This window comes from Helianthus annuus, chromosome 13 (assembly GCF_002127325.2).
Source record: "Helianthus annuus cultivar XRQ/B chromosome 13, HanXRQr2.0-SUNRISE, whole genome shotgun sequence".
NCBI lineage: Eukaryota > Viridiplantae > Streptophyta > Magnoliopsida > Asterales > Asteraceae > Helianthus > Helianthus annuus.
In genome coordinates, this window is record NC_035445.2 from 86,386,590 (window position 1) to 86,411,828 (window position 25,239).

The 25,239-nt window shown below is 36.0% G+C and overlaps 1 protein-coding gene across 1 annotated transcript; it reads right to left on the minus strand.

The window, feature by feature from the left end:
- Nucleotides 1-12,095: 12,095 nt before the first annotated feature.
- Nucleotides 12,096-15,703, minus strand: LOC110898462. Its single transcript, XM_022145247.2, has 5 exons — nucleotides 15,639-15,703; nucleotides 15,295-15,557; nucleotides 14,997-15,208; nucleotides 14,659-14,926; nucleotides 12,096-12,516 (listed from the first exon to the last, which is right to left on the minus strand). The coding sequence occupies exons 1-5, from the start codon at nucleotides 15,649-15,651 to the stop codon at nucleotides 12,205-12,207; spliced, it is 1,068 nt and encodes a 355-aa protein (XP_022000939.1). The 5' UTR covers nucleotides 15,652-15,703; the 3' UTR covers nucleotides 12,096-12,204.
- Nucleotides 15,704-25,239: the final 9,536 nt, after the last annotated feature.

The window sequence follows — 25,239 nt, forward strand, 5'->3', positions numbered from 1 at the left end:
TGGTCAGCTTGGTTTTTCGAGTAGATAAGAATATCGTCGATGAAAACGATGACGAATTTGTCTAAGTATGGCTTGCAAACGCGATTCATGAGATCCATGAATGCGGCCGGTGCATTAGTGAGCCCAAAAGGCATCACTAGGAACTCATAATGACCATAACGAGTCCTAAATGCGGTTTTATGTACGTCTTCATCTCTAACCTTCAGTTGATGGTAGCCTGACCTCAAGTTAATCTTCGAGAAATAACTTGCCCCTTGTAACTGATCGAACAAATCGTCGATCCTCGGCAAAGGATACCTATTCTTTATCGTGACTTTATTAAGCTCGCGATAATCGATGCACAGACGCATCGATCCATCCTTCTTTTTGACAAACAAGACAGGTGCTCCCCAAGGAGACGAACTAGGTTTGATGAAACCTTTAGCTAGCAGTTCATCCAGTTGTGTCCTTAACTCCTTCATTTCGGTTGGTGCTAACCTGTAAGGTGCTCTAGCAACAGGTGCTGCTCCAGGGATGATATCAATCCTGAATTCCACTTGCCTATCTGGTGGCAAACCAGGTAGATCTTCAGGGAAAACCTCTGGGTATTCAGAAATGACGGGGATGTCTTCTATCTTCGGTTTAGGCTCATCAATAATCACTTTTGCCATGTAGATGACACAACCCTTCTTTAAACATTTTGAAGCCTTGAGCATAGTCACTTGCTCAGGCAGTCCATACTGGGTATCTCCCCGAATGGTAAGCGATTCACCAGACGGAGTCTTTATCACCACTTGCTTTCTGTTGCAGACGATTTGGGCCTGGTTGTGAGATAACCAGTCCATACCCAGAACTATGTCAAAACCGGCTAACTTAAACGGAAGTAGAGACAGAGGAAAAAAGTGGTTCTTAATGGATATCACACATCCATCTAACACAGTGGAGACGGTTTCTATGGTGCCATCTGCTAACTCTACCTCATAGTTTATACTCAAGGTTTTGACAGGCATGTTCAGCAGTTTGCAAAATTTATGATCTACGAAAGACTTATCAGCGCCTGAATCAAAAGTACTCTTGCAAAGACATCATTTACAAGGAAAGTACCTGTGATCACGTTATCGTCTAGCACAGCTTCTTTCGCATCCATCCTGAAGACTCTTGCATTGGTCTTCTTGGCCTCTTCAGGCTTCTTGGCGTATTTAGGGCAGTTGGTTTTAATGTGCCCTTTCTCATTGCAACCGTAGCAGGTTGCATCCTTCAGCTTTTTGCGATCCAAGGTCTTGTGGTCCTTGGACTTGCATATCCCGCAAGCAAATGACTTTGACTGAGTCTGCGAGTTCGATTCGAGTCTGCACTTTCCAAAGTGTTATTTCTTGCAAATCTTGCACTTGGGCTTCTCACCAGATTGATGCCCATCTTTCCTTGACTCAGACCCTCTCTTGTTGTCACCGTTTCCACGGTGCTTCTTGCTCGATCTTCGTGAATTATCATTTTCACATTTTCTCTTCTCAGCTTCTTTGTTCCTCAGCGATCTTTGTCTGACCGCATCCAGAGTGAAGGACAAAGATATGTCTGCTACAGATCTAAAGGTAGCTGGCCGAGAGGCCTTTACGCTTGCCTTTATCTCGGGGGCTAAACCACCGATAAAACGAGCTATTCTTTTTGGTTCCGGGGTTACCAGATACGGAACCAACCGGGACATTGTGTTGAAGCTCGTGAGGTAAGCTTGACAGTCAAGGTTTGTCATAACCAACGATAGAAAATCAGACTCTATCTTTTCAACCTCATGTTGAGGGCAACAATTTTCCTTGATGAGAGCAGTAAATTCCTCCCACGTCATGTTATACAACACAGCCTTCCCCGAGGCCTGAACCAAAGATCTCCACCATGCAAGGGCTTCACCGTTGAATGACTGTGAAACAAACTTCACCACGTCTCTCTCTGCGCAAACCACTAATGTCGACGACTGTGTCCATTTCGTCTAACCAAGTCATACAATCTACCGCGCCCTTCTCCCCAGTGAAATCTCGGGGTTTGCAAGATACGAAATACTTATAGGTGCAACCCTGGCGCGAGATGCATCGGTAAACACTTTTTCCTTAGGACGGACACTGTTTTCATTGGATGAGTGCTTATCATCGTCCTTTTTAGGCTTAGACGGAGTCGAGGGTGGTTTGCTATGAGATTTTGAGTGGGTTTTTGGCTTTGAGTGTGGCGTAGATAAGGTTCTGCTCCGGGACTCGGTGTATTCTTCGTACTGTCGATCCAGGGCTGCCTTAACAGCGCCGTCGACTAGAGCTTTCAATTCCGCGCCCGTTATATGAATCTGGGCGTGGAGAAAAACGTGGCTGCTGCGACGGTTGCTGAACCAGAGGTCTAGGAGGTGCTGGATACCCATGAGCTGAGTAATCTGATCTCCAAGAGGTTCCATGGAGGGCATTGTAATTAGCCGCTACCACGTATGGATCGGCATCATAGTTATAGTTGTAGTGCGTGTGAGTCGGCTGCTCAAACGGATTGTATGCGGTGGAACCGGCGTACGCTGGTATAGGGTTATCATAGCCGAAAGGTGGCGGAGGTGGTGCAACTGGTGCAGAATTCACCTCTGCAAGGTGACCAGAAGGTTCCCCAAACTGTGGTTCTTCAGGTACTGGCGGAAAGAGACTTGCACTCGAGTGGTAAGGGGTGCTAAAATGGAATTCCCCTCCTCGGGTGGACATCTGCGTGCCTGATCTCCTACGCCTTGGCGGATCTGGAGGTGCTTGCTGAACTGGTGGCGGTGGAGGCGGTGGCGTAACTGCCACGAACCGCGAATCCTCAGAAGGATCCTGCTGCTGCTGTTGGTCATGAGGTGAGAAATGATGAGAAGGTGTGAAGTACCAATCACATTGGTCAAACCTCGCCTGATAACTGTCGGGACCTTGATAGGGTGTTCCATGAAAGGATGACCCATCAGAGATCTCGATTGGATGGTTGGGAGTACCTCGTGCAGGTTCTATGGGATCCGTATCTCCATCCATATCTACCGCGTTGTCTTCAGAGAAGTGATCCTCTGGTCCTAAAGGGATATAACCTGTTGGTTCTTGGACATAATCCGCCGGGTTAAACTGTCCTCGGAAGAAAGGAGAAGGATCACCATAAGAATGGTGCGAAAGAGATCGCTGGAGAGGTATAAACGAAGGTTGAGGGTTATTGGGTTCATTTTCTGAGTTTGGTCCGAAAGAGTGACGGTATGAAGGTGTTGAACTGTGCGAAGTAGAATGTCTTGCAGGTTCAAAGAGGTTCCTTCTACGTCTCTGAGGTTCTTCACTCCTTGTAGTCGAAGGAGCTCGCATGTTCGAAGGTCCGGCCTCGTGATCATTGTGAGTAGTGATCGGCCCTTTGCCTCTTCCTCCTCTTCCTCTTCTAATTGCTGGTGGCATATTTCCTGCTTAACAAACTTTTAAATCACAATAAACAATAAAAGACAAACTGGAATAAAATTTCGAATTTGTCCTATGTTCTTGTCTAGACTCAAGTATGTGCAATTGTGTCATTGAGATTAAACACTTAAGGATAGTGTTTAATTCACTCAACGTTGGCTCTGATACCAACCTGTCACACCCCGATTTCCACGTGTCTCACTGGTGGGCCCGGTGGGGGATTACCGTGACGTAGTTGGCAACAATATAGTCAAACCACACAATATACGAATGCACAGCGGAAGCGTAAAGATAAATATATTTCAACCATCGTTCGTAATATCAATGTGTTACGAATAGTCAAAATGTATCCACAGGGGATCAAATAAAATATAAGTATTGTTCAACAAACATAGACATCTTAAGCTTGCGAGACTCTTTATTGATGCTAAGGAGAAATATCCAGCCAATTACGCCTAGTACCTGCATTTAATCTTTTTGGGAAAATACGTCAGTTTACACTGGTAAATACGTTCAACTGACACTTTTTGTAAAAGGTTTAATAAAAATTGATTTGAATGCACAAGGCACAAACTCTTTATAACTCGGGAGAATTATTTAAATGTATATTCTTGTGAACGAATTACATGTTCCTTATGCGTTCAGTAGCCCGGACGTACCGGGTTAAAGATCAATAGACACACCACATCAACTATTTATGCACTGACGAGTGTACGCCTACACTCCGCGCTTAGGTCGTGGCCATTTCCTAAAATGCTGCCAAGGATATCCGCGACATGGTCATTAACCCCCCAAAGGCGTTTAAGTAAACAAAACTGTTTAAACGAGCCGATCAAATTATTCAATTAACCACCAAACGATGGAAGATTTGATGCCCGATCAAGCGGTATATTATATACCGTAACCCAAGCCCGTATAACGGAAAATAAGTTAAAAGTATTTACCTGAGCAAGTATTAATCCTTAATCGAATAAATTGCAAATACCTTTTACTGGTCTCCTATTCTGGAACGAAGGTTTAAAATAACCTATTAGAATCCTAACGGGTCTTTAATTTAGCCTTAGCTTAGACCGGTCAGTTTCAAAGGATAATTACGGTTTAATCGCGTGAAAGGCGAAAACCGGGAATGGAATGTGATTTGGACCCAACAAGTTTGAAGGCTTGTTTTATATAGGTATAATAACCACACTCTGGATTTTGAGGTCAAAACGATAAGGTTTGACCCGTTTCGGCTAGTTTATGTAAACTAGTTACGTAAACCGAATCGTGCGCGCAAAAGGCGCAACGGGTATCCGTAAGAGTCCTACACAGGTTTCCTAAGTCAATATGCTTTAAAGGGGTTATGGTATCAGTAGGATACCTTCCATAATGCTCGTAACGAGTTTAAGTTCATATTATGCCCCGTAGGGGTATTTCGGTCTTTTTAAAGATTATAAAAGAGGTTTCTGAGTTCTACAGGAAATCTGAGTTTCCCGAACAGTTTATAAAGTCCAAAATACTTTATTTATTAGTTAAAATCAGTAGCAACTGGAATCGGGTCAAAAGACCTTGTAGAACTCAAGTTATGTCTGAAAAGGGTATATTCGGTATTTACCGAACCGATGCCATAACCGCAGGTTATGAGCAGGTTAAAAATAATTAAAAATCTTTAAAAATCCCAAAATATTATTTTACATCAGTGTGTAAAAGGTTTGGTGTCGAAATCTGGGGTTAGATAGGCGTTATGCCAATTGCGCTATTTAGTTACTAAAGTTTCCGTAATTGCGCTATTTAGCATAACTCCTATTCTGGACCTCGGATTGACGTGAAATTTTAGGGACATACTTAGAATTCAGTAACTAAGGTTATCATCCTTTCACATGTCCGAAATTCTCGTTTTAAATAGAAAAGGGCGTTACGGTCAACTTTTAAGCATTTAACGGAAAGGTGTAAAAGACTCAGACAAACAACGAACCGGTCACAGAGGGTTATACCATCATGTAACCTGGTCCTAAGAGAGTCCTAAGGCATATCTAAATCATACTTTAACGGGTCAGAACTGAAGTCAAAGCAAAAGTCAAAGTTTTGCGACTTTTGGTTGCGAACCGGGCCAAAACAGTAAATGGTCGGATCAAACAAGCTTAGATTAGTTAATACACTTATTATCATGTTATGTGAGTGTTAAAACAGGTTACACGCCATCTACATTACCGATTATGAATAAATTCGTAAAATAGCATTCTGTTGACTTTTTCTAAGCACGTTTGACTCGACATTCGGACTAGTTAGAGTGGGAATCAGAGGGTGCCCTTTTAGGGGTTTAAAGCCCACATGATTACCAACATATAACTAACTTTGATTCGACAAACCACTGGACCATTTGTGATTTATCGTAAAGTCAATCGTTAATTACGACGGATCGACTTTTAAGCTAAACTATGCAAAAACTAAACCACAAAGGGTTAGGCAAACTTACAGAAGCTTGGTGCACGACCAGAGATGTTAGAAGAATGCTTTAGAGCTCCAGAAATGAGCAGATGAGTTGTTTGAAGGTGTAATGAACAAAGGTGCACTACATTGCCTTTTATAGGGAAATTTTGGGCATAAGATCATTACAACTCATCCTATAATGGTTCATGGATGATCAGCAGCTGTCCCTGAGTGTTAGGGGACAAGTAGGGGGCGCCCATGCTTCAATTAATGCATCCAAGGTCGGTTACAAGCTCAAACAGTGAATCTGTGATGTTTTCTGCATCTGGCACCTTGACGCGGCCCGCATTAAGGTTCAGGCTAGGCTCACACGGGCCGCCTGAATCCTTATGTCAGGAAACGAATCTGCAGATGGCTCGCGTCCCGCATTAGCTTCATGCTTTCTTTAACGCGGCCCGCCTAAGGTCTGTAAATCAAGATTTTCAAATCTTTTGCCATGATTAGCCTGACCTTTCGGTTCCGAAGGGGTAACTTTGCGATTTGGGCCTCGATTATTTACAAATAAGGGCCTCGTGACTTTTACCCGTGCCGTTAAGTCCCCGGTTAGTTTAATTACTATCCGAAAAGCCTTAACTTTTATTGTTGACGCTTTTGACCCCTCGCATAAGAAATTGATCATAACTTTCTCGTTTTAAAACGGAACTTTGCGAAATTTATATCGTACATTCTAGTGAGCGTAATTTACTGTTACAAAGTCTCGGGTTCGTCAAAGGGTCACTCAGAGGTATAAATTAAACATGTTGACACCTTTAACCCCTGTAGTTTGTAATCTCTCACTTTCTTCCGCATTCGCCCCGTACGATCCATGTTTCATTCGTTTGAAGGTACGAGCATCATTTAGGGTTACTATACAGTATATTTACCCTTCGTTGACATTTTTAACCCTCGAATTTACATACTTTCAAGGTTTGTCAACTTTAGTCTTTTATTTAGTATTTAATACCACGTGTAAACCTAAGACACGTGTCAATACATTATTGGACACAAAATTTCAAGGTGTTACAATATGGTTTGCGTGTGAAGAGAGAAAGACAACAAAAGCAGGATATTCCATTATGTCCTTCCACTTATTTCTCCCCAAAACTAATTAAGACACACCAGAAGTGGACAAGCAGGGATGAGCTACCTTTGGTATGAGTGTGGCTTGACATTTCCAAAGACCCCATTATTGGTATACTTTTCCTATAGATTAAATTGTTAACTATTTAAGTTTTTATTACGTAAGTTATTTAATTGTTTAAAACTGTTTATTTAAAAATATTTCAATCGTTTAAGTAGGTGATGATCAAGAGGCACTCGTGTTTTTGGAAGCGCATTCATGAAAAAAGATTCGATGGTATAAACCGTGAACCGTACAATAATGATTTATTGTCGGGCAAATGGACGACAATGCAAACAATAATCACCAACTTCAACAACATTTTCAACTACCATATAAACAATGATCAAAGTTGAAATGTTTAAAACGATGTGGGCGTCATGACAACCACCCACAATGAATTTAGATTTAATTACGGTTGGGGGATTTAACATGATAAATGCTTGGGAGCTGCTTAGAAATTCTCCAAAGTGGTATCCTATGTCGTAAGTAAACCCATGTCGATAGTCTAAGCATTCCAAGAGTACTTCAGGCACACTTGGGCCGAAATTGTCTGTAGGTGGATCAGATGCTCGTTCCCAATTAGACCTAAATGACAACATCGACAACCTTGAGTTTGAGGAAACACAAGAGTTGTAACACCTTCCTGGTAGAAATAAAAGCAAGGCAGCTAAAGGATTCCGAGGCAAATCCTCGTCTACAACAATAACAAATATCGAGGGTGCATCAACCTTCTCTAAATTAGACGACAAACTTGCTCGACTTCTCTCGATTAAGGAACAGGAGAACCAATTGCAAATGGATATGCAAAGGGCAAGCGATCTTATGTCCCTTGAGAAGCCCACCTCGCATCTCTCCGAGGAGTACCATCTGATTTTCGAAGCTGAGAAACAACGAATTCGAGCTAAATATCTCAACTTGGAATGGTTTTTTATGTTTTTATTAGTTTAAATGTTATGTTATTTTTTTATAAACTTGGTTTGCATTTATCTATGTTTATATTTTTAATTAGTTTATATGGTATACAAAAAATAAAATAAATAAATAAATGATCGAGTAATGATAGAGGACTTTATTTCATTGCTTGGGTGTTATTGGAGTAATGATAGAGCGACATGTGACGACGACTCGAACTTCTGTTTTTAAAATTTAAGCAGGCGAAGTAATTCTAATTTTGAGGGGTGACGACGGTTTAGCTTGACGTTCTATGTGAACAAAAATTCTGATTTTAACGAATGATGAGTGACAATGATTCTGAAATCCAAGCAGGTGAAGCAATTCCGTTTTGATTTTGATTTTAAACCATAAACTACCCATGTTCTGAACTTCTTATATTGATTATTTTAAACATCCAGATTATCTATATTTGAAATCCAAGCACTCAAGCAGGAAAGTAAACCTTGATTTTCAGATTTAGACTCCGTGAAGGGTTGATTAGGCGATTACCCATTACTATTTAACTATTTGTCTATCTACATTTTACTAAAGTAATGTTCTAACACTTGATTATTAATATAAACCATATTGGATTATTTGTCAATCTGATTAGTGATTGCTATAAGGTTTATGATTGATTGTTTTATTGTCAGGTTATTTGAATTTTAACTTGACTATTCTAGTATAATATATGTTTTTTTTCAGATATTGTGGCTCTTTAACACTTATCGGGTAGTCAAGAATTAAAAAGGAAGAAAATTATTGAAGAATTAACAAAGTCTCAAGCAGGGAAATATGCTTAAGTTTGTACACAAATAACCTCAAGAACATGTTCATGTTGATGGTAATATTGATGAAGTTAATGTTCATGCTAATGTTGGTGTTAATGTTGGAGAAGAGGATACAAATGTTAGTGTTAGTGTTAATGAGAGGATGTAAATGTTGGTGCTAATGTTGAAGAAGAGGACGTTCATCGTGGTGCTAATGTTGAAGAAGAGGATGTTCATCGTGGTGGTAATGTTGAAGAAGAGATCTTGGTGCAAATGTGGAAGAAGAGGATGTTGAGGTTAATCAACTTAATATATTTGATCCTAGAAGTTGGGGTGGACTTAATCCGAACATGATGAATGTTTCAGTAAAAAAAAGGTCCAAAACGAGATTTGACAAAAAAATGGGCCCTACGGATAAATATGGAAGACGATTTCAAGCAAGTTTGTATATAAGAACTCTATCAAATAAGGCGAGTTATGACATATAATGGTTAGTGAATTCGAAAGAGCTTGACAAGTTTTTTTGTTTTTGTTTTTGTTGCAAAACTATTTAGACAGGGGATTCAGAAAGGTCAAGTGAATAATGAAGGTTTTGCGGATTGGATACAAGCTCCTTTAAGACTTAAAGAACAAGAAGTTGGCTTAGAACATCTAAAGAATATGACTACTTGGTTTTAAATGCGTCGAAGGTTGAAAGTTAACGAAACAATTGATAAAGTAGCGTATGAGCAGTTTAAGAAAGAAATACATTATTGGAAACAAGTCATATTGAGAATTATTGCAGTCGTGAATTTTATTGCTAAACATAACTTAGCATTCTGTGGATCAAATGAGAAGTTGTATCAAGAAAGTAATGGGTTTTTTTTATTAAATGAGATGTTACAAGTGCGGCATATCACAATTGATTAATTACCCGTACATTATCTTGGCCACAACATCCAAAATGAGTTAATACTTTTACTAGCTCATCAAATCAAATCAGAAATCATTAAGAAGATAAAGCAAGCAAAGTATTACTCAATCATACTCGATTGCACCCTCGATACAAGTCTCCAAGAACAAATGTCTTTAATAGTGAGGTCACTTTCAAATCTAATTCTTTTGTTAAAGTTGAGAATAGGTTTTCTGATTGTTGATGACATAAAGGATTGTATGAATTTACATGTGATGAATTAAGATCTCTATCTTGATATCGATGATATGCATGGTCAAGGCTATGACAATGGGTCATACATGAAAGGAAAACATCAAGGAGTTCAAAGAAGATTTAAAGACAAAAATCCTAGAGCTTTTTATACTCCTTATAGTTGCCATAGTCATAATCTTACATTATGTGACATGACTAACATGTGTACTAAAGCTAGATATTTTTTTGGAATCATACAACGAATTTATACCATCTATGCAAATTCTACTAAGAGGTGGCAAATTTTAAAAGACAGTGTTAAAGAATTAACGCCTAAATCATTGTCAGCCACTCGTTGGGAAAGTTGTGTTGATAGTGTTAAAGCTATTGGATTCCAACTCGAAGATATACAAGAAGCTTTGCTTGAAGTGAAAGAAAAGGATAAGGATCCTATAATTCAAAGTGAAGCCAAATCACTAGGAGCACGTGATATTGGTGATTTTGAGGTTTTGGTATCAATTGTCATTTGGTATCGAATACTAAACACGATTAATGTGTTGAGCAAAAGGTTGCAATACAAGGTTATTCTTGATGTTGCTATTGGAGAGTTGAACAACTTGATTGAATTCTTCAATAAATTTGTGGGGTTATCTGAGGCGATTAATGTAGCTACGGAAATAGCCATTGAATTGGATGTAGCTAGGGAAATAGCCATTGAATTTGTGGGGTTATCCGATATTCCCTCAAAGGCGCCCGATTAAAAGGAAAAACAATTTGATGAGAGTTAATTTTCACAAGAAAATTATTGTTAACCGAAGAGAATTTTAAAGTCAATTACCTTTTATGTATTGTTGATCAAACAATTACATCTCTTGAAACAAGATTTGAAATAACTTGTACTAAAAACTATTTGGTTTCTTATTTCCTAAAGAGTTGAAGAAACTTGATGGCAAATATATTTTGAAATGTTGTATGGTTCTTCAAGATGCATTAAAGTATAAAGAGGCCTTAAATTTTGATTGTTAGGATTTGAGTTTCTTAGATTGTGTAGTTTAATTAGAAATGAAGATGAAACAGAGAATTTAAAGTGCAACGGAATTATGGAAATAAACTTTGATTACACAATCAAGGAAGAATAGCTTTAAGCAAACATGTTTTCCATTGAATCGAATGATTGTATCAAATTACAATAACCAAAACAAATGCATGCATGCACTAGACTCCCCCTCAGCCTGAGCTCAGTGAATTGTTCGTACAAAATGACTTGTGAAGAAAGAGCTAATGAAACAGTACAGAGTACTGTTCTATTTATAGTACAGACAAACCACTGAGCATCTTTGCTGACGTCACCATGAAAGTGACATCTAACCTCCTAACAAACTCTAAACATTGTTATATCTAAACACTGATTACATAAACTACTGATTCTTCATTCCACTGTTGTAGTCTAAGCACTGATGTTGAGCATTAGTGCTTTCTTCAAAGGATGATCAGTTCTTTAAATGGGCGGTGCTTTGGTCTTCAACAGTGCTTGGGAGACATCAGTAGATAGAGCTTCAGTTTTTATATCAGATCAGGTCTTTGGCTAACAGTTGTTGTGCTGATCAGTGCTTGGAGTCTATCAGGTGTTAGTAAACTACTGTCAAGGGGAAAGTCTTGTACAAACTCTGCTTATGATGATCAACTGTTCTGAACCAGTTTTGGCTTTCCTTATCATCTGTTCTTTCTGGGTTTGAAAGCATGGACCAACATTGATGCTTAAGAACTTTACATGGAGTTGAAGTTCATGGACACATTTTTACCTAGTGAAAGTACCTCTATAGATGCTTTAAAATATGTGAAGAAATCCTGTTATTTTCCTAATGCATCAATTGCATATAGAGTCTTGTTGATGATTCCGGTTACAATGTCATCTGAAAAAAAAAGCTTCTCAAAATTGAAGTCATACTTATGATCCACAATGTCACAAGAAAGACATAATGGATTGACGTTGATAGCTATCGTGAACAAGATGCTAGATAGTATGAATTATGAAGAGTTGATTAACGACTTTGCTTCAAAAAAATGCTAGGAGAGCCGCACGATTAATGTAATTATTTAAAATAGATCATTTTGCTACAATGGCAGTTTTTGTATATTCTTATTACAATCATCATTCTCTCATTGTTTTTTTTTTTTTTTTTTGTAACTTTATTTTATTGGGGGGCATTTTTTATAACTCAAATAGGGACCTTGAGGGCCAAGAGTTCTCCATGACGGACCTATTCACCCTTAACTAAATCTGGGAATCAAAATATGAAAAGCAGCTCCTACAAATATCCAATTTTCAAATATGTTATTATGTTCACACCAATATGAAGGCAACAAACAAAGACCAAATTCATTAACTTCCTGTAAACAAATTTAACTCTGATCTTTAAGAAGCGTTTTAAGAATATCATCAGCCACACCATCAGCATATGGCAACGTGTGTCCTGCGCCAATGACTTCATGATAGTTGACCCATTTGACTTGTTTGGCTATATACCGTTGCAATGCCAGAGGCACTACCCGATCTTCATCGCCCATCCATAAATGAACCTCTCCATCGTTGTTTGGAAATGGGTTTTCGATATCCATTGGATCGAATTCCCACTTCCCGAAAGCAATATTCATGTCACGGTGGAGTGACTCGAATTCACCTTGTTGTTTTGGATGTGTTCTCAGTATTTCTAACTGTAATGCAACAAAAACAAAAACAGTAGTGTAAGTATGTTGTATAAAATTTCAAAAGCTTATATTTATAACTGTAACGCAACAAAAACAGTAGTGTAAGTATGTTGTAAAAAAATTCAAAAGCTTAATATCTTATATTTTTGTTACAAACTACACAAAAAAATTACTACAATGTTATATTTTCTTTAATCCTATGAGATGGTATGCCACTTACCTCAATTCTTATTGGGAAAATTGTTATGTTTCATTGGGTCACAACCATAAAACATGGTGTTTGTGAGCTACAGTGTGAAACCAGAGCTGAAAATCGTGTGACATGAAACCAAAGACGACATGCATATTCGCAGGTTCGACACCGACACGGGCACACGTCATGTTTGATCCATAAAACATATTATTTTTTTCATATTGATACTTTAGACTTACAATTTTACAACAAAAAGTACAAATGTATTCAAAACAATTGCATATCGAATCTAAACTACAAAAACAAATTGTCTTTTAACTCAAACTTTGGATAAAGTATTCAACCAGTTTAAGTTGCCACAGAAAACACATTTAAAAAATTCATAAACCAAATGGGTTAAATAGGTCAACCTTAAACCCTCAAGCTATTAACCTAGACATGACCCATTTAGTCAAACATGATCATATCATGTGATTGACCTGAAATGGGCATGTATAAGACTAAGACTAGAAGGTATGGGGGCCGGCTGAGGCCCGGCTAGGACCGGCGCCGGTCCCCCACACCGCCCCCGGGGCTCGGCTCGGCACACCCGGCACCCCACAGCCGAGGTAGCCGGTCCTCCTTTCTTCTCTTGCCTCTCACATATACCTATACATACATACATATATATACATAAAGGGGTTCATCCCCCACCCTCTAGGTCCATCCCCTCCGAGCCATTCCTACGTGGCGTCGACGTGGCGCCTCATCCCCTCCAAGCCCATCCTCTCCATACCCTTTAGTCTAAAGCCGATCCCAGGTCATGTATTAGGTTCGCATTTGTTTTGGTGTAGTGTCGTCTCACATGTGAGCTATAGAAATTGAAATTTACCTAATTTGATTTCTTTCTAAAGCAAACGTGAATATAAGAGCATTCACAATAATACCTTTTTGGTATTGTTTTTACTCATTTTTCCACATCATCCATTTTTCCTTATTGTAGACCTTGTTTTTGTGCCCCATACTTGAGATATGTTCTTCTACAAAAACGACTAGAAACAACCAAATGGTGGGCCACCTTGTCCTTTTAATTATATATTATTTAGATAGAGAGTGATTTTTTTAGAAGGTAGTGATGATGTGGTATGAGTTTTAGGTGTTTTTGGAGAATGAGTATTTTTCTGATGTGACAGCTGACTAGGCACGTTTTTATATGTTTTTAAGTCTCCTTATTGTGGATGGTCTAAGGTCTAAGGATGAAATTACACATGACATGAGACCTAGACTTTAAATAAGACAAACATCAAAGTTATTAAAATAAAAGACTAAGGGTGTCTTTTTGTTATTTGAAGGAGTCGTTCATGTATCATGATGAATAGTCAAACTAAAAGAAAACACTTTAGTTTTCGACAAGTATATATGAAACAACCAATCCCACTATAATCATATTCATATTCAAGTTAATCTTATTCATATTCAAGCTATTGACAAGGTCTTAGGACGGTGTAATGTGGTCAAGCCTTACTCAGTTGCTCCGTCCCAAGGAATAAAAAGACGTAAAAGTCTTATGAAAACATACATAGATGACGTACACCTCTCCGAGGAAAAGATCCACGATAGAAGTTTGTTAGAAATACAGGATTAAACAAAGTCATATTTTTTTCTATCTATCTTCAACAATAGAATTTGATTATCATATATTATCAACACAAGCAACTTAAGAGAACGAAACTTAATATGATCAACCAAGTTATGAATCAAATTGATATGATCACGCAAAATTAAATTTAAAAATATGGTGTTTAGGTTAAAAAAATATTTATGAATCTGTATGTTACTATACACTAATAAAATATGTTGGGTATTTGCAACTGCATTTCGTTCATAAAATTGTCAAAAAATAACCTTTTATGACTTTAGCGATCGTTTTTGTGGTTGCATAGTATTATATATGTAAAAAAAAAAAAAACTAGTACCTGACCCGGTTCCGCTACACTTAAGAACTTGGAAAAAACTTTCAAGTCCGGGGGCGATAACACAGTAGGATGTCCATGGATTACAGCAAAGACAGGAAACCATGTTTGAGTGTTCCACCAATAGGTCAACCATGGTAGGTAGTGAGCAACCCGCAAAGCCCATTGATCTCGTTTAAGTTGTCGTGAATACTCTTCGTTGGTTAAGTTTAAAGGTAGGTTTGGCCACCAAAAGTTGATCGCTGGAGAAATAAGAACAGCTCCGGCAAGCCTGCAGTTAACTTATCACATGATTATTACATATATACAAATACTTGTGCTATGAGTAGAATTTTACTGACCTGTGAGGGATATACTTGAGACAGGACCATACGATCTGCCCACCCATAGAGAATCCAACCACATAGAACCTTGGTCCTAGGTTGAGTTGATCAGCGAACTCCTCGATATCAAGCGCCAAGCTCTTCACGGTTCGCTTAGGGTCGGGGTCACTCTCACCATAGCCAGGACGGTCTAGCGAAACGAAGTAAGCGCCTAGCTCTTTAACAAGTTCCTACAAAAACCACTATAAGTTATCAAAAGCAAGAATATACCCAAAGGAAACAGTTTAGACTTAAAACCGAAACAAATCATCCATACTGGTGAGGCTGAGGTGGCAAAAGGATGAAAGTACTTGCTACTACTGAACCCATGAACGAATATTATCCTAGATTTGGCTGTTTCTTTTGGAACACCGAATTCTTCATAGGCTAAATGTCGGCCATCACGAAGCTTGATCCTTGGGGAAGTGATAACAGGCCCATTTGGTGATCCCAGAGGTCTGGGAGGTGGAGGACGAGCTGCCTGATAAGCCCATGCTGAGAATCCCACAAAGATCACGACCAGTATTATGTTCAAGATTCCTAGAAACAACAAGAAAACGTTTGTAATGATATATATGATTCGGTTGTATAAGAAGATGAATGTTAGCAGATGAAACTCACCTGAGGAGGACATGGTAGTTGATTGGGATAGTAAAGAGTCAACGGTTCGAACAGATGGAGCAAACTTTATTGGCCATGGAAGATAATTGATTGTTGTAAGCTTCAATATAAAAAAATGGTGAGGTCGGTGTCGTTTAGCCATGTCAATGAAAATATGTCAACTAAACATATTTTGTTGCATTAAAAAATTAATCTTCTTTAGCGTATCATTCCAAACTTATTTATTTTGTATGCTTTTAACACCCAGCTTACCCGGCATTTTTTATATTTTAGAAACGTGGTTTTTAAAAAAATATATAGTTATTATTAATATACTAGGTTAGAAACCCGTGTATTATACGGGTTGAATAAATGTAATTGTACATACTAAATAACAAAGAAAAAATCTTGAAAAACTTTGTTTATTACACGGGTTGAATAAATGTAATTTTATATATTAAATAATAAAAAAATTATATCTTTAAAAACCCCGTGTATTGTACGGGTTGAATAAATTTAATTTTATATAATAAATAATGAAAAAAGTTATATATTTAAAACCACGAGTATTACACGGGTTGAATAAAGTAATATTGGTTTACCATATAATAAAAAAATTAATATCTTTAAAAACTCTCGTGTATTATACGGCTTGAATAAATATGATTTTATATACCAAATAATAAGAAAATTATATTTAAAAAAACTAATGACATACTCGGACGACTTTTTTTATTTATTTTTTATTAGACTTTAACTAAAAGAAGCCTTATTAAGATGATGACAACATATATATTTTAAAAATTAAACTTATAAAAAATAAACTTTAAGGGTGAATTCTAAACTTAAACATTACTATTACTATAATATACAAAAAGCAACATAGAGGTGTCTTTGACGCACCATCGCAACGTTTTATAAAAAGGCATCCATTCATTTTAATCACCATCACATCCAACTATTAATAAGCGGTGTGATTATTTATAAACCAAAATTTTCTTCCGGCTAATTCCAATATGAGATGCATGAAACAGAACCCTTTTGCATTCCTCATCTTTATTCCGTTTCACACAAAAACATCCCCTCTCTTTTGTACCAGAACTGCGATCTGCATATGGCATTTTTCAAAGGCCAATTTGATGGCAATTTGCATAGATTATAAAGAAACTACGCATATGATTAAATCGATTGTAATAATAACAATCCCATATTTATAAGTAGAAGACTTAATATATTATCGGCAATTGAAGGATATCGATCATTAATCTTCTTTAATTTTGTCAACACCATGGGACGTGTGACGGTTGATACAACCGATTCATTTTAACACACTATCGTATCGTTTAATTTTAACGCACAGTTTCATAGGCACCGATTATTCAAAAACATGGTTTCAACTACGTGTGACTGTTAAAACAAAACATGATTTCCAAACGTGTGATGGCTTTTATTGCGTGTGTTCATTCATTATTCTTCTATATCCGACATATTTGCTCTTAAATTTAGTCGCTGGGCGAAATAGGAACTTCATATCAGAATGGAGAAGGATGGATTTTGGGATGGGTAAAAGTAAAACAAATACCATTTCGTTGGAAAGTCAATTTGCTTTACCATCGCCATCGAAACTTTCCATTGGGCAGTCTGAAACCTCGCCTGACAGATCATCTAACACATGTTGTCTTTTGCCACCGCCGGACATCACCGGAACGTCGTCCGAATGGCTCCTCATTTTGTCTTTTCCATCTCAAACTCCCTCTCTACATCCTCTGGTATCTCTATCTCTTTAGTAGTTGATGTGTATGTTTGATGCTTTTGCCGGTTCAAAAAATGTAAGTTTCATGGTTTTGAAAAGTCTGTTGGTTGGTTTTGAGAAAGAAAGACAGAAAAGACAACCCTATGATCAAAATAATGGTTAAAATGGATTTTAGTCTAAAAATGAATAAATAAAACAGAAGTTCTAGAAATAATTTGATTTAAAAAACTTTCGAGTATGATTTTAATTATATAATTTTCTAACTATTTTCATTCTCCGTAGTCACACATAATTTTATTCTAAATTTTAAATATCGGACTTTTCTTTTGAAGTATCAATACACAACGATTTATTTTATATTTTTAACTTAAATTTCCATCGCATTAGATAACTTTATTTTTATTTTAATTGCGTATTGTTTGAACCTAAAAGAACACTAATATATACAATTTTTAAATAATGGTTAAAATGGATTTTAGTCTAAAAATGAATAAATAAAACAGCAGTTCTAGAAATAATTTGATTTAAAAAACTTTCGAGCATGATTTTAATTATATAATTTTCTAACTATTTTCATTCTCCGTAGTCACACATAATTGTATTCTAAATTTTAAATATCGGACTTTTCTTTTGAAGTATCAATACACAACGTTTTATTTTACATTTTTAACTTAAATTTCCATCGCATTAGATAACTTTATTTTTATTTTAATTGCGTATTGTTTGAACCTAAAAGAACACTAATATATACAATTTTTGTTTATATACATATAATAAGTTGTTACATTGTATGTTATAAAAAACCGTAAAGCCTCTTTTTATCTCAGATCTTTCAAGATTCCGTCGCAACACGTGGATTGACGCTCGAGAGGTCGGAGGCCGGAATTTTCAGAGAGAGATCAAAATATATCATAGAGTTAAATGCTTGGTTGGTCCCTGTGGTTTTCAAAAATTACAGACTTGGTCCCAGTAGTTTACTAATTACACGCGTGGTCCTAAAACTTGTCAAAAATGCACTCGGTTGGTCCCCAGCCGTAACATCAGTTAAATTTCTTAGTTAAGTCCATGTTAAATGACCAAAATACCCTTGCTTATTAACTCTCTTTATAATTTTTGTTTAGTTTTACTTCCATCAACATCTTCATCAGCAGGACCAAGTCATCTTCATCACCATCATCATCTTCATCACCATCATCATTTGCATATTTGATTTCTAAACCCCTCTTCTTTCTCATGGGTTGCAATCCACCATGTTAGTAAAACAAGCTTGCATCCTTCTTCACAAATTGATTGCTTATAATTCAGTCAAATTTAGTCAGTCAACTTCATATTCATCAATTTCCATAAACCTTAATAACAAAGCAATCAAACCCCTCATCCATTTGAACTCCCAGATCAGCAAACATGGTCGAACTGGTAACATTAAGGATGCAGAGACCATATTTTATCGCATGCCCATCAAGAATGTCGTATCTTGGACAGCTATGCTCACTGCATATGTAGAAAATGGCCAGATTAATAATGCCCGTAAACTGTTCGATGAAATGCCTGAACGAAATGTTGTGTCTTGGAATGCAATGATTACTGGTTATATGCGAAGCCCATATTTTATCGCATGCCCATCAAGAATGTCGTACTGATGAAGATGATGATATCAGTAAAACTAAACAAAAATTATAAAGAGAGTTAATAAGCGAGGGTATTTTGGTCATTTAACATGGACTTAACTGAGAAATTTAACTGATGTTAGGGTTGGGGACCAAGCGAGTGCATTTTTGACAAGTTTTAGGACCACGCGTGTAATTAGTAAACCACTGGGACCAAGTCTGTAATTTTTGAAAACCATAGGGACCAACCAAGCATTTAACTCTATATGATTATGAATGTGATTATGTGAATTCAAAATGAACACTAAATCTAAGTTTGGGTTTTCAAAACGTATTATTTATAAATATAAATAAATGTAAATGGGAGTTTGAGTTATCAATAAATACAATTACGGAAGAATAGAAAAGAGACATGTAAATAGGAGTTTGGTTATTCATAAAATGCAAAAGAATAAAAAAAGATGATCACAGTTTTTGAATACTTTTAAATTTAGAACAGATATATTTTAAAATAACTTTTAATCATTTAACTTAAATTTAAATAAAACAATTTTATATAGTTTTTGAAAATGTTTTCTCCTTTTATAAAAAAAAAAGCAAATAAACGAATGATTATATTTTTTAGGTTTGGTTTACCTATTTTTCTTTTTATCATTTAACTAAAATATAACTATATAATTTTTTAAATGCTTATTTCTATTATTATCTAACTAAAAGAAACAACGTCAAATCCGTTTTAACCGTCTGTTAACAATACTGTATATGCTAGATCTATTAAAAAACGTTGAATATGGCTAATCTCTTTTGTTGAATTAGGTATTATAACTGGACAATTTGTTGATGATCAAAATTCCGCCGCAACGCGCGGTTAACGTTAACTCGTTCAACAAAGAAAAAGTAAACTCCTCAATATCTTTCTTTTTATATACAAGAATTTGTGTGAATTTATAATTATATTCTATATCAGATGAATTCTGTTCTATTCTATTCTATTCTATTCTAACATATATAAAAAACATGGTAGGGAATAGTATTTTCCTGCCATTTGTTCAAATAGGCGGATGACCCTCCCTCATTGGACCAACCAGTTTATTATTTTATACGCACTTTAAAATTACGTTTTTGCCTTAGAATAGTGTTTACCTGCCATTGGTCCAAATTGGCGGCGAGCAATACTCATTGGTCCAACCAGTTTATTATTTTAAACCCATTTTAAAATTACGTTTTTGCCCCCAGTTAAAAAATACGGTTTTGCCTCAACTTCAAAATACATTTACCCTTTTGCCCTGAGCTAAGAAATACGATTTTGCACTCGGTAAAAAAATTACGCTTTCACCCTCAGCCAAAATTACGTTTTCGCCCAGTTCAAACTAATATTTTGTTTTCCCCCGGCTAAAAATTACGATTTTACACCAGTTTATTATTTTATATCCAATTTAAAATTACGGTTTTACCCCCAGTTAAAATTACGTCTTTGCCATCAGTTCAAAATAAAATTATGTTTTTGCCCCCAGCTAAAAGTTACGATTTTCCTCTCGGCTCAAAATTACGATATCACCCTCAATTCAAAATTACGTTTTTGCCTCCGATACAAAATAAAAATATAGTTTTTCCCGGGCTAAAAATTATGATTTTACCATCGAAAAAAAAATTGATTTTCCCTCAAGTAAAAATAAAAATATGACTTTGCCCACAGTTAAAAATCGTGTCAAAGAGCTGGCTATAGTACTGTTTTTTTAGTTGATTGAGAATTATTCGACTATCGCCCCGCAACGTGGACGGGACATCACCTAGTCTATACTATATATATTGTATGGCCTACAATTAAATTTGGAATTTTGTGTAATTTAATTAATATTTTATTTTTTTTTCCGAATTCAGAAGATAAAACCAAATACCACGAGTATTATATTAATTATCTATTCCGTTTTGTGTAATTAACTTTTTTTTTATTTTCAATTGTATTATATTAATTATTTATAAGAGATGGCGTAATATAATGACAAGTATTCCTAAAGTGGTTTCTTTTATTATATAGTAAGTATAGATAAATACAGATTTTAAAATATTGATATGATAACTATTTTAACTCATTACATATTCTAATATAATATTTAAATCTTTTTAATTTAAAATTTATCAATAAAATTTTGATGTCCTCATTGAATGACATGTGTCCCAAATCCGGTTTCTTTTATTATATAGTATAGATTTGATTAACAATTATTAAAAATCCCTATAATCTATATTATATTCGCATTTGTATTCTTACTAGTTGATGCCCCGCCCACGTTGCGGGGCGATGGCCGAATAATTATCAATCAATCAAGAAAACAGTACTATAATTTTGTTAGAAAATAAAAAATAAAACAATATTTTTCGGATCAGGGCAAAACTGTAATTAATGAGCGAGTGTTAGGCGGCTCCTTGACACGGAAAAAAAAATTAAATCGAGTCAACCAATTAAAAAATTGTTTTCTACTTTTGCTAAAAAAAACTAAAACGATTTGATAAACGTAATTTTTAACTGAGGGCGAAATCATAATTTTAATTCCGGAATAAAATCGTAAATTAAATGGAACAATGGGGGAGTGCCATGAATCTGCCGGCATGCCTGTAATTTTACATTAGTTTCACCAGGAAAACAAACAAAAATAATGGAGAAAATGTAAATATAAGTTGAGGGTAAAATCGTAACTTGGCTGTAAGAAAAAAAAAACTAATGGCAAAACTATAAATTTATACGGGACAAAATCGTAATTTTGAACTGAGGGCAAAATTGGATTTTTAGCTGGGAGCAAAAGCGTTAATTTATTTTTATGTGAGGGTAAAAACATAACTTTGAACTGATGGCAAAATCGTAATTATAAGGGAAAAGACTAATGGCAAAACTGTAAATTGAAACGGGGCAAAGTCGTAATTTTTAACCGGGGGCAAAATCCAAATTTTTAGCTGGGAGTAAAAGCGTAAATTTGTTTTTAAATGGGGACAAGAGCATAGTTTTGAACTGATGACAAAATCATAAATTTAAAGAGGGATAAAATCGTAAATTTGTTGGGCCAATAGGGGAGTGCCAGGCAGCTATTTCCCCTACCGCTCATTTAGCCCAATTGAAGGCAAACACTATTGCCGCTCTTTGGTTTTGTAGATATTGAATTCCTATTTCTATTTCTATTTCTCTTACTTACATTTTTCAAGTACTTGTACAGTATTTTGTTTTAGTATTCCCATTCATATTCGTATTTACTACATATACATTTCTAAGTTAGGGGAATAGTGTCAGGCAGCTGCCCTGGCATTTCCTTATTGGACCAACTCATTTTTAATTTAATTTTATTTCCAGCTTAAAATTACGGTTTCGTCCTTTGTTTAAAATTACGTTTTTGCCCCTAATTCAACATAAAATTATCTTTTGCCCTAGCTCAAAATTTACGCTTTTCCCCTCAGTTCAAATACTCATTTCTAATTCTACTCCCTGTTTAAATTTACGGTTTCACCCTCCGTCTAAAATTACGCTTTTGCTGCCCCCTTCAAAATAGAAATATGTTTTTGCCTCTAGCTCAAAATTACGATTTTGCCCCCAACTCAAAATTACGTTCTTGCCCACAATTCAAAATAAAATTATGTTTTCCCCCGTAGCTCAAAATTATGATTTTGCCCTCAGTTTAAAATTATGATTTCGCCCCCAGTTCAACATATTTTTACGATTTTGCCATCTGTTCAAAATTATGATTTTGCTTTCATTTCGAAATTACGATTTCTCCCCCAGTTAAAAATTATGATCTTGCCATCGTTTTACCTTTTTTTTGTAAAACTATAGTACTGTTTTATTTTGCTTGGTGGACTCAATGTAACTTTTATTGTGTCAGGCAGTTGTCTAACGCTCGCTCATTGGTCCTGACAAATTACTATTTTACCCCCAGCTCAAAATTACAGACCTGTTATTGTTTTAATTTTTTTTAGCAAAACTATGGTAGTGTTTTCGTTTAATTGGTTGCCTCGATGTATTTTTTTAGATCGTGTTATAAGTAGTATGTACAAGTAACCTAAATACATGCATACATGTTATTATGAAACTAAGAAATATTTGATTTAATGCTCTGCAACGCGGGCAGGCATAGGTGTAATTTTTATTCGTCCAGGCATGCCTGGTACATGCTCATTTGTCCTGAAAAATTACAATTTTGCTCTCAGTTTAAAATTATAGTCTTTCCATTGTTTTAGTTTTTTTTAGTAAAAGTATGGTAGTGTTTTTGTTTTAATTGGTTAACTCGATATAATTTTTTTAAGATCGTGTTATGACTTATGAGTAGTATGTACAAGTAACCGAAACACAGACATATATGTTATGAGAGAGAAATATTCGGCTTATTGCCCCGCAACGCGGGCGGGGCAAAAACTAGTTACTTACATTTTTCAAGTACTTGTACAATACCTTGTTTTAAGAGAAAAATGCTCGGATAGTCCCTGTAGTTTGTCCATTTTTCACCTTTAGTCCCTAACTTTTTAAAAATTACAGCTATAGTCCCCAACTTTTGCAATTTCGTTTCCGGATAGTCCCTGAAGCGGATTAAGGTTAGTTTTTTGTGTTAAGTGGGTGTGAAATGACAAGATTGCCCTTACTAATAAAATATTAATAAAAATAATATTAATTATCTGAGACCCACTTTTACTCACCCCACTCCACCCCTTTTCTCTCTTTCTTGTTCATGCGATCGATGTTTTGAACTGCAATTGTTGCTATTAGGTTCTAAAATATTGAAATTGTAACAAATTCTTGTTAAATTAGGTATGAAAGTTATTAAGTTCAATGTATATATATTAAGTTCTGAAATACTGATAACTTGAAGTTTTTCGAGTTCTGAAGTTTAGTTAGTTATTCCTCCGATCAATGTTTGAAAGTATAATCGTTGCGTCTAGCTTTTGAAACTTGAAACTGTAGTCAATTTCTCTCCATTTTGTTGTATAGGTTCAGTTCAATTTCTGTCCAATATATATTATGTACAATGTCTTTATTATATCCTCATGATCTGTATGAATGTTTGTCAGAAACTCAAGATCGAACAAGGATTTTATGATACTTTCGATAAAATACGAACAGTGCCAATACACAAATGATTCAGTCAGCAAGATCGACTGAAATAAAACACAGAAGTATTATGAAGGAGATGATGTCAAACAAGAACTCTCGATCTCACAGAATACATATGAAATCAAAGAAAGTGCAGACGCCGATATGGGTAGTTGAGAAGGATCGAGACAGTCTGCTTCATCTACCAGACAAGCGAAAATATGTATAAGTCAGGCTGCACTTGATCTTTAACCCCAGCCCAATTGCCAGGTACCACCAGCCCAATGCCAGCTAATTCCAGCCCAAAAGACAGCAACGGTCAACTTGAAAATACAGCCCAAACCTCGCATAAAAGGAAACAGCAAATGAGAAAATAAGAATGAGGATTCGTTAATAAAGGGAATGAATAAAGTACTAAAGCTGAAGATACGTTAATATCTTTAACACCCCCCTCAGTTTTAATACCAAAAGGATTAGATAAACCTAAAGACTTACACATTTTGTTATGATCGGCTGGAAGTAATCCTTTCATAAAAATATCAGCCAATTGATCACCAGAGCTAACACCAACTGTTTTAACTAACCCAGAAGCTATCTTTTCTCTAAGAAAGAAGAGATCAATCTCAAAGCGTTTGGTTTTGTCATGGAACACAGGATTTGCCGCGATGGATAAGACAACACTACTATCACATTTCAACATAACAGGTAAATCAATTTTGACTTGTAATTCTTGCAATACATTTATCAAGCACATAATCTCACACAGTGCAGCACACATAGATCTGTATTCTGCTTCAGCAGATGATCTAGCTACCACACTCTGTTTTTTACTTTTCCAAGAAATTAAAGAATTTCCCAGAAAGATGCCAAAACCAGTGACAGACTTTCTACTATCAACACACTTTGCCCAATCTGAATCTGCAAAAGCAGATAATTCAAATTTTTCACTCTTTTTAAACATAAGACCAGCACCAGGAGCATTTTTTAAATACCTTAGTAATTTAAAAGCAATTTGAGAATGAGCGGCAGTGGGCTTATGCATATATTGAGAAAGATAATGAACAGTGTATGCTATATCAGGTCTTGTATGGGATAGATAAATCAACTTCCCAACAAGTTTTTGATATTTGCATATATCAACAAAATTTGAAGCTTCCTTTTTGCACAAGTTTGTTGTGACAACCCTCACCA